The 10,919-nt window shown below is 47.5% G+C and overlaps 1 protein-coding gene across 1 annotated transcript in view; it reads left to right on the top strand.

Annotated features, from left to right (window-relative positions):
* Positions 1-959: 959 nt before the first annotated feature.
* The window catches only part of IFNGR1 (interferon gamma receptor 1), a 40,921-nt gene continuing 30,961 nt past the window's right edge, over positions 960-10,919 (top strand). The window contains exon 1 of the mRNA XM_037894862.2: positions 960-1,592. Coding sequence (XP_037750790.1) covers positions 1,508-1,592 — 85 coding nt within the window. The 5' untranslated portion in view covers positions 960-1,507. The remainder of the gene's footprint in view (positions 1,593-10,919) is intronic.

Below are 10,919 nucleotides of genomic sequence, written 5' to 3'. Positions count from 1 at the left end.
GAGTTACTGGAGACAGCAGAGGAAGCCGAGAAGCCAAAGCATAGTAGATCTGGTGTGTCCGCCTGCGGTCACGGATCTGGGCCGGCGAGCAGGTCAAGAAGCAGGGGGCTTGTGTGTGTGCCTTCTTTCTTTTACTGGAACTGAGAGGTTCCTGTCACGTACACTGAGTTTTCCTTCTGTGTCTGTTACCAAGAAGCATTCCCAGACCTCATTCTTTTCATGCATACCAGATTCTTCTTTTCTTTACAGCTCCCTGTGAGTGCCTTCTCAGGGCAGATTACATCAGACACAACTGGCTCCTCCCTTTGGGTTCTTTTCTCCTTGAAGTTCCTCTCTGTCCAGTCCCACATACACTCCCTTGTTCTCACTGCCTTATCTCCCACACACACTCCCTTGTTCACACTCACCCTGATCATGTGATGGAATGTTACAAAGCTCTGAGGTTATACACATGGTAACTGAAAAGGTTACAAAGCCCTGGCTGGGATGATTTAGTTGGAGTTGAGCAGGGGGGTTGGACTAGAGCGGGGTGGGCAATAATTTTCGCAGGGGTGGCCACTCCACGAATTTTGGTAAGTCGTCACAGGCCACACATTTCTACTATATTAATGGAGAGGGTGCAGGGCCTGGGAGGGAGTTTGGTGCAGGAGGGAGCTCCAGGCTGAGTCAGAGGATTGGGGTGCAGGAGCGGGTGTGGGGTCTGGGAGGGAGTTTGGGTGCAGGAGTGGGGTCTGAGCTGGGGCAGGGTGTTGGGGAGGGGGTGCGAGGTGCAGGCTCTGGCTGGGATGTGCTTATCACAGGTGGCTCCCAGCGGGCGGCGCAGCAGGACTCAGGCAGGCTGCCTGCATGCCATGGCCCCATGCCACTCCCGGAAGCAGCTGTGGCTGGCAAGTCTCTGTGTGCCCCGCGGGGGGGGGGGGGGGCATCGGGTCTCCGTGCGCTGCCTATGCCTGCAAGCACCGCCCCGGAAACTGGCCAACGGGAGCTGTAAAGACGGTGCTGAGGCTGAGGGCAGCGCCTGAAGCTGCACCCCGCGGGCACGCAGAGACGTGCTAGCAGCAGCCCGGGTTTCTGCCAACCCTCCCCTGCTCTGATTCTGTGGCTGGTTGGGTGGGTGAGACAGACGCACGCATGTTGCACGTCCGGGGCTGCCGGGGGAGTGGTTCTGCCCTGGCTGTTTGCGTCGAAGGAGAGCACCCGTGACACGCGCTGGGCTGCGGGCAGCTGACGGTTAACCGGGCGGGAGGGCGGGTTGTTGGTTTGCAGCGTGTGCTGGGGGGCCGGGCCGGCGCAGAGCCCTCCCCGCACTGCGACAACGCGGCGCACGGAGACGGGCCCGGCGGCGCAGTCAGTCGGGCCGCCCAGCCCGCCCGTCCAGTCACGTGACTCGAACCGGGCGCGGCGGTCGCCCCCTTCCTCGCGACTCGGAGGCTGGCGCCTGAGCTGCGCTCGAGCCCGTCTCCCGCTCGCGCCTTCTGCCGGTGCGGCCCGCGCGCTCCGAACCAGGATGCGGCCGGCGGCCCCGCTTCTCTTCCTGCTCCCCATGCTGCTGCCCCGGAGCGGGGCCAGCTCCGGGGAGCTCCCGGAAACAGGTACCGACGGGGCGAGGAGGGGCGGCGGCGGCGGCAGTAACTCGCCGGCCCTGAGAGTTCAAATATCACATCAGACTCTTTTCTTCTCCCCTTCCCCCAATAAGATGGGTAGGAAACCATGGTATTTAAAAAATCTGCCCCTGCTCCCCGGATTCGGAGCCTGAAGAGGGCACTGGACTCTGATTTCAATCTTTTTCCCTAGCCACAAGCAGCTAGAAATGCACCCTTTGCTCTGTAAAGGGGTAATGGGATTCTCATGTAATCCCTGGACTCCGGAATCTGGGGCTTTAAACAACCGCAGTGCCCTGGTGTGAGGGAGGGTTGTTGACGTGAGGAGGGGGCTGGGGTGGAAGGGGAAATAGTAGCAAGGGAATAGTGGAAGGCTGCTATGCTGGGGGAGGTGGTTGGGCCGGAGAGGGATATTTTTTGGCAATAGGGTTGTGGAGTGATGGGATGGGGGCTGAGGTTGAGGTGGAATCTGGGGTAAGAGAGGGGTCTCTGAGTGGTCATGGTGGGTTTTAGGACAGGATGAGAGGCTCTGTGTTGCAGATGTAATGAAGACAAGGTTTTGGCCCTGTTGGGTTTGTTAGGTCGCAGAGGACGTGTTGGGGGTGTGTGTGTGTGTGTGTGTGTGTCTGAGTTTGAGGATGTGGAGGGTATAGTATGTTTATTTCCTCCTTTTGTTCCAACCTCTTTATCCCTATTCCTCATCTCCCACATGATTGTTTTGGTTTTGTTTACATTTCCTGCCTACAAGGAATGCCTTGGATAGCATCATAGCAATAAGCTTTAGGATTTTTTTTAAAATAACTTGTCTCCAGATGGCTTCCTTTTTAGGAACAATATCTGGCTGCAGTAGGATCGGGAACAGCAGCAACTGTGGGCAGAGCCGTCCAATCCATAGGCCAGACGGGGGCAAGCGCCCCAGGCCCCGCGCTTCAGGATGCGGGGTCCAGGGTGGCCTGGGAGGTTAGCGGGGGTCTGGTGCCGGCAGCAGCGAGCAACCTGGACCTGCTCTGCTGTGCTGGCTCCTGGCATCGCTTGAGGAGGGGGCGGAAGCCAGAAAGAGGCAGAGCAGGGCCTGGGGGAGGGGTAGGGGGGTTGTCCCAGGCCTCACATTCCCCTGCAGACGGCCCTAACTGTGAGTGTTGCCAGAAGCCAAAAAAAAAAATGTCCTGGTTGAGACTTATCTACTTGAGAACATTGTATAATTAACATTTTAACAGGTTTTAAGAATGATTATTATGTGCTAGTAGAGATCAGAAAACACTTTTCTTTAAAAGTGATTCATGTAAGTGTGGTTCAGATCTGGCAGAAAATCTTGAAGTGGTTTTGAAACCTGTCTAGTTTTAACTGCTTAAATTATGTTTAAATCATTGCAGTTGCACCTAATATTAAAGAATAGTTAGATCAGGCCTTGTATATTATCCTTCCCATGAAAGGGTCTAAACATTGTGGCATATATGCAGAGATGAGATTTGGAGGGGGGAAAGGTAGTGATACTCTTCCAGACTCTGCCCACCTACCTGACACACTGTTAATAGTCGATTGTGTAGATGTTGATCACACATGCTCTCTGGGTTCTGCTTCCCCAAAGCGTGGTCTGAAAACATACACTGACTCTGCTGATCTCCATATATTTTTGCAATAACATATCAGCTGTGCATAGGTATGACATCAAAGACCTAAGTTGTCAGTGCCAACAACCAAACTAATTTCCAGTTAGCACAGAATGAGTTGTAATGGGCTTCAGTTGCAAGAAGTTTAGGGACATATAAATCAAACTTGCCATGATGCTGGACTGGAGTAGGTGACCCACTAGAATTGCCTTCCAAAACAAATGATTCTAAAATGTAATCTAGTTACTATTTTTGTGTGCCCTCAATGCCAAATTAGTCTTTCTCAGTTGTCAATCAATTTAGAATCCCCTTAATGTGACTTATGCCGTACATACAATAAAAATGCTGAATTGAGAAGGTGAAATTCTGGAAAATATTGAGCATACACTTCATGCATCCAATGAAGTGAGCTGTAGCTCACGAAAACTTATGCTCAAATAAATTTGTTAGTCTCTAAGGTACCACAAGTACTCCTTTTCTTTTTGAGCATACACTATAATCCTATAAAAGGACATGCACTACATTATCTTGATTTCCTTTTATTTCTGATGTTTAATATGAAAGTTAAACCATATTTTAAAAATAAAGAAGTTAATCATCCTTTTTAAGGTTCCTGCACTAATTTTCTTAAATGTCTCATTTTGGATCAGTGCATCAACACTTATTTTGCTGAGCTCTTGATCACTCAGCTCTAGAGAGCATTAATTAAATACTCTCAGCTGCATATAGTTAAATATTTGCATTGGATTTAGAAAGGATAGTGAGTAGAAAAAGTGTACTTTTTCATGGTTTTGCTGAAAGAGGGAAAGGTGACATTTAAAATTCCATTGGATTTTCAGCATCATTTGGAAAGTTTGATTTAGACTCATTGCTATTGGTTACAGCATGTGTTGGGGAAGCACTATATTTGGAATATATATGGAATATTAAGGTATACTAGGTTACTTCTGAGTACTCCAAGAACACACTTCACTGACAAATTATCCTTTCCACTCAAAAATTGGTCAAAAGTAGAGCAAAGTAACCTTACCTGTACAGTATTCTGTGTATATAAAGTGCATATAAAGTACACTGTAAACAATAAAACCCAGCTCCATTTGGAATAGGAATATCTTTCTGTACACTTTTAAGATTGAAGGATAAAGTTCTGTAGTATTTGAGAACATGTCACATAGTCAAATCTAATTTGCATTTGTCCTTAACATACATGGAAAAGAATTCTTTGAAACAGAGATGCACTGCTTACGCAGCCACAGAATCAGTGCGGAGAGTTGTCTTTCTTCCTTCCCCCAGTCTTTCATACATGGTTGCAGTTCAGACACAAACTGCATTGGAGCAACCTATACATCTGCTACTACTATGTAAATAAAGCCAAAGAACAAATGACAGTAATGAAGCAATAGTTTGAGTGGCATCCAGGTTTTACCCCTGAAATATTCCTGCTTATTTTCATTTTGTTCCTTTCTGCTTGTAAATGTTTGTGTGTGTAAAAACAGGTGCTTCCAGTCTTCTCAATATTAATACTTCAATTAAACATTATTTAAGATGATTTAATAACATCTTAATGGGTACGTATGTATGCTAAATGGCAGCTTTTTCAAGGCTGGTTCAGAAAGGCAAGATGGGATTTATATAATTCCAAGTGATAGAAGCATTTAATCAATTGCATTTAACTGTCACATACTTCACCTGCCCTCAGCCTGCTAATCTGTTTCCTAAACTGCTTCTAACATTCCAAACTTCTGAGCTTCTTAAAAGGCATGTTTAATGTGACATACAGACGAATGCAGATAAAATTTTTATACTACATCTTTTATTCTGTTTGTATCTTACATGTATATTTATGGGGATTGAAAAATGTACCTGACTACTAGCCCCAGGACTATCACTAGCCAGTATGACAAATACAGTACTTGTACAACAGTGGTCACCTATCTGTAGATCACGATCGCGGAGCCTCTGCCAGTCGATCGCAATCTCCATCCGCTAAAAGTCCGGCGGCTCAGCCTGCCCTGGCCCTGCGTCGCTCCCAGAAGCGGCTGGCATGTCCCGGTGTGGGGTGAGGAAGGGAGTCTCTGCATGCCACTCCTGCCTGCAGGTACCGCCCCCGTAGTTCCCATTGGCCGGGAATGGGGAACTGTGGCCAGAGGGAGCTGTGGGGGCGGTGCCTGCAGGGAGGAGCCATGTGAGCCACTCACCCTCAGGGGCCACAGGGAGTCCTTGCTGGCAGCTTCTGGGAGCAGCGCTGGGCCATGGGCGGGGCAGGGAGCTTGGCTGCCGGTGGGTGCAGAGCACCCACTAATTTTTCCCTGTAGATGCTCCAGCCCCGGAGCACCCACAGAGTCGGTGCCTATGCACAGGGCTGGGGCAGGCAGGGTGCCTGCCTTAACCCCACTGCACCACTGCCTGGGAGCCACCCAAGGTAAACACTGCCCAGTGGGAGCCTGCACCCCTCCTGCACCCCAGCCCTGAGCCCCCTCCTGGAGACAGCCCCCTGAACCCCCTCCCAGAGCCAGTGCCCCTTACCCCCTTCTGCACCCCAACCCCATTTGTAAATGTTTATGGCCTGTCGTGACCCAGTAAAGGGTATGGGGGTGGACACGTTGGGGTGGGTTTGGTTGAATCCTGTCCTCTGGATGGGGGTTGGGTCCTGCCCAGCACTGACCCCAGAGTTGCAGCTCCTGTGCTGTGGGACAGGCTGGGCTTGGCTCTCCTGGCCAGTGGCATAGCCAGGCGGAGAAAACAGGGGGAGCAGAGATAAAAAAAGGCGCCACACACTAGTACTCACCCGGCGGCGCTCTGGGTCTTCGGCGGTGGGTCAGGCGGCGCTCCGGGACTTCGGCGTTGGGTCCTTCACTCGCTACGATCTTTGGCGGCATTGCAGTGGTGGGGGGGTATCCTTCAGTGCCGTCGAAGACCGGAGTGAGTGAAGGACCCGATGCCGAAGTGCTGCTGAAGACCCGGAGCGCCGCCTGATCCACCACCGAAGACCCGGAGTGCCGCCGGGTGAGTAAAAATTAAAAAGGTGCCAAAGAATTTAAAAGACGCCACTTCTACTCGGTGGGGGAGCGGCTGCTGCCCCGCTCCCCGCCTAGCTACGCTACTGCTCCTGGCGTTGGAACCTCCGGGGTTGCAGCACTGCTCAGCTTTGGCCCCGTCCCTTTGCCTGGATTAAATTTGTGAGTGGAGTTCTGACCTGGCTCATAGGGTTGCCGTGCCACGCACTCAAATTTGGCCTACCCAGACTCCTGTCATGATGATGGCTGGGCCAAACTGGAGTGGCATTGGGACTCCAGAAGTTGCAGTGCCTAGAGCAGGGAGGCAAGCCCTATTGGACAGTAGCCACAGGAGCTGCCACATAACCCTTTGAAGCATTCTGGCGACCCAATTTTGGGCCCCGACCCACAGGTTGAAAAACACTGCTCTACCTGTTTTGATAGGATAAGAAGCGGGAGAGAGAACAAGTCTCTTCCATTTACCCCTCAGATGTACAGGCTGAAGAAACAAGACACCTAGTAGCACGGGGACTATGCTAACTTAGTGTTTTTTAAACACAATTGAGTATTCATTATGTAGATTTGAACACTTAACTGAACTGTGTTTAAATTAAGTTAGTTTCATCCTCTTGCTACTGGTGTCTTATTCCACTTTGTCTTCAAACAAAATTCTTAAAATTATGGTGGCATCCAAAAAGATCATAGTGGCTTGTTACAGGCAGACAATTTTAGCTGTTGCTTTGCCTCTAAGGATGTCTGGGACAGAAAACTTGAATTCCTAGCTTTGGATATTTTTGACATATCCTTCAAAACATCTTCTCTCTTATCAATGTTAGAGATAAGGGACAGATCCCCTAGCTTCTCCTTTCCTTCATTCATCAAAGACCGCCCTCACCCATATTTCAGTCTGGTTTTGAATGTCTCATAGACTCATAGATATTAAGGTCAGAAGGGACCATTATGATCATCTAGTCTGACCTCCTGCACAATGCAGGCCACAGAATCTCACCCATCTACTCCTGCAATAAACCTCTCACCTATGTCTGAGCTACTGAAGTCCTCAGATCATGGTTTAAAGACTTCAAGGTGCAGATAATCCTCCGGCAAGTGACACATGCCCCAAGCTACAGAGGAAGTCGAAAAACCCCCAGGGCTTCTTCCAATCTGCCCTGGAGGAAAATTCCTTCCCGACCCCACATATGGCGATCAGCTGAACCCTGAGCGTGTGGGCAAGATTCACCAGCCAGATACCCAGGAAAGAATTCTCTGTAGTAACTCAGATCCCACCCCATCTAACATCCCATCACAGGCCATTGGGCCTATTTACCATGAATATTTAAAGATCAATTAATTGCCAAAATCATGTTATCCCATCATACCATCTCCTCCATAAATTTATCAAGTTTAATCTTGAAGCCAGATAGGTCTTTTGTCCCCACTGCTTCCCTTGGAAGGCTGTTCCAGAACTTCACACCTCTGATGGTAGAAACCTTCATCTAATTTCAAGTGTAAACTTCCCGATGGCCAGTTTATATCCATTTGTTCTTGTGTCCACATTGGTACTGAGCTTAAATAATTCCTCTCCCTCTCTGGTATTTATCCTTCTGATATATTTATAGAGAGCAATCATATGTCCCCTCAGCCTTCTTTTGCTTAGGCTAAACAAGCCAAGCTCCTTGAGTTGCCTTTCATAAGACAGGATTTCCATTTCTCGGATCATCCTAGTAGCCCTTCTCTGTACCTGTTCCAGTTTGAATTCATCCTTCTTAAACATGGGAGACCAGAACTGCACACAGTATTCGAGGTGAGGTCTCACCAGTGCCTTGTATAACGGTACTAAGACCTCCTTATCTCTACTGGAAATACCTCTCCTGATGCATCCCAAGACCGCATTAGCTTTTTTCACGGCCATATCACATTTGGTGGCTCATAGTCATCCTGTGGTCAACCAATACTCCAAGGTCCTTCTCCTCCTCTGTTACTTCTAATTGATGTGTCCCCAGCTTATAACTAAAATTCTTGTTATTAATCCCTAAATGCATGACCTTACACTTCTCACTATTAAATTTCATCCTATTACTCCAGTTTACAAGGTCATCCAGATCCTCCTGTATGATATCCTGGTCCTTCTCTAAATTGGCAATACCTCCCAGCTTTGTAACATCCGCAAACTTTATTAGCACACTCCCACTTTTTATGCCAAGGTTAGTAATAAAAAGATTAAATAAAATTGGTCCCAAAACCCGATCCCTGAGGAACTCCACTGGTAACCTCCCTCCAGCCTGACAGTTCACCGCTGTAGTCTCCCCTTTAACCAATTCCTTATCCACCTTTCAATTTTCATATTGATCCCCATCTTTTCCAATTTAACTAATAATTCCTCAGGTGGCACCATATCAAACGCCTTACTGAAATCTAGGTAAATTAGATCCACTGCGTTTCCTTTGTCTAAAAAAATCTGTTACTTTCTCAAAGAAGGAGATCAGGTTGGTTTGGCACAATCTACCTTTTGTAAAACCATGTGGTATTTTCTCCCATTTACCATTGACCTCAATGTCCTTAACGACTTTCTCCTTCAAAATTTTTTCCAAGACCTTGCATACTACAGATGTTAAACTAACAGGCCTGTAGTTACCCGGATCACTTTTTTTCCCTTTCTTAAAAATAGGAACTATGTTAGCAATTCTCCAGTCATACGGTACAACCCCTGAGTTTACAGATTCATTAAAAATTCTTGCTAATGGGCTTGCAATTTCATGTGCCAATTCCTTTAATATTCTTGGATGAAGATTATCTGGGCCCCCCGATTTAGTCTCATTAAGCTGTTTGAGTTTCTTTGTTTTCTTATTTATATGGCTATAGAACCTTTTACTATTGGTTTTAATTTGCAAGGTCCAACTCTACTTGACTTTTAGCCTCTCTCACTTTATCCCTGCATGTTTTGACCTCATTAAAGTAGCTTTCCTTGCTGATCCCTCCCATCTTCCACTCCCTGTATGCTTTCTGCTTTTTCTTAATCACCTGTCTGAGATGCTTGCTCATCCAGCTTGGTCTACAACTCCTGCCTATGAATTTTTTCCCCTTTCTAGGGATGCAGGCTTCCGAAAGCTTCTGCAGCTTTGACTTGAAGTAATCCCAGGCCGCCTCTGCCTTTAGATCCATAAGTTCTTCAGTCCAATCCACTTCCCTAACTAATTTCCTTAATTTTTGAAAGTCAGCCCTTTTGAAATCAAAAGCCCTAGTCGCAGATTTATTTTTGTTTATCCTTCTGTTCAGTTTGAACTGAATTAGCTCATGATCACTTGAATCAAGGTTGTCCCCTACAACCATTTCTTCTATGAGGTCCTCACTATTCACCAAAACCAAATCTAAAATGGCATCCCCTCTTGTCAGTTCAGCAACTACTTGGTGAAGGAATCCATTAGCTATTGCATCTAGGAAAATCTGAGCCCTATTATTATTACTAGCACTTGTCCTCCAGTCTATATCTGGGAAGTTAGTCTCCCATGATCACGCAGTTTCCATTAGTGTTTACTTCATTAAAAACATTAAAGAGGGCTCTATCCATATCCAGACTCGATCCCGGCGGTCTATAGCACACCCCAAGCACTATCACAGGGGAGGCTCTAGTAGTTTTCTTCCCCAATATGATTTTTGCCTAGACGGACTCTGTCTTATCCATTCCATCGCTTCTTATTTCTTTACATTTTACCTCATCATTGAGATACAATGCTACTCCACCACCTTTACCTTTATTTCTGTCTTTCCTAAACAGCATTTACCCTTCAATATCTGTAGTCCAGTCATGACTACTATTCCACCATGTTTCTGTTATCCCTATAAAACCAGGTTTCACTTCCTGCACCAGTGGCTCTAGTTCCTCCATTTTGTTACCTAGGCTCCTCGCATTGGTGTACAAACATCTTAATTTTTGCTGTTTGGCCTCGCTCAAATTCTTTACCCAATTAGGCACGGACATTCTACAGCCAGTATGACTTATTGGACTGGTATCCACACTGCCCTTCCTCCTTATGTCCATTCTCCTACCCACGGCTGTATCCTTTCTTACTTTGTTTTCTTCCCTCTCAATGCTAAAATCCAGCGTGGAGATTACCTGGACATCTCCCCCAAATTCCTAGTTTAAAGCTCTCTTAATCAGTTGTGCCAGCCTCCATCCTAGAAGTCTATTTCCTTCCCTTCTCAGATGAAGTCCATCCCGAGAGAACAGTCCTCTGTCCATGAATGCCTCCCAGTGGCCACACATCCCAAAGCCCTCCTTATAGCACCACTGCCTGAGCCATCTGTTGATAGTCATAATCTTGTCACACCTTTGTTGCCCTTCTCTCGGAACAGGCAGAATCCCACTGAAGATCACCTGAGCCTCGATTTCCTTAAGTGTGTTCCCCAGCCTGGCATAGTCTCCCTTGATACGTTCCAGTGAGAATCTACCAGTATCGTTTATTCCCACATGAAGGACGATCAGTGGATTCTTTCCTGCTCCCTTTAGGATCCTCTTCAACCTCAGGTCCACATCCTATATCTTAGCACCTGGAAGACAGCACACCCTTCTATTCTCTGGATCAGCTCTGGTTACAGGCCTGTCTGTCCTTCTCAGTAAGGAGTCCCCCATCATGTAGACTTGCCTTTTCCTGGTGATGATGCGATTCTCCGGTCTATCCCCTGTTCCCTCTGGCTGCAAGTTCTTTCCGTTC

This window comes from Chelonia mydas, chromosome 3 (genome assembly GCF_015237465.2).
Source record: "Chelonia mydas isolate rCheMyd1 chromosome 3, rCheMyd1.pri.v2, whole genome shotgun sequence".
NCBI classification, from domain to species: Eukaryota; Metazoa; Chordata; order Testudines; family Cheloniidae; genus Chelonia; species Chelonia mydas.
This window is presented reverse-complemented; position numbering and strand designations above follow the sequence as displayed.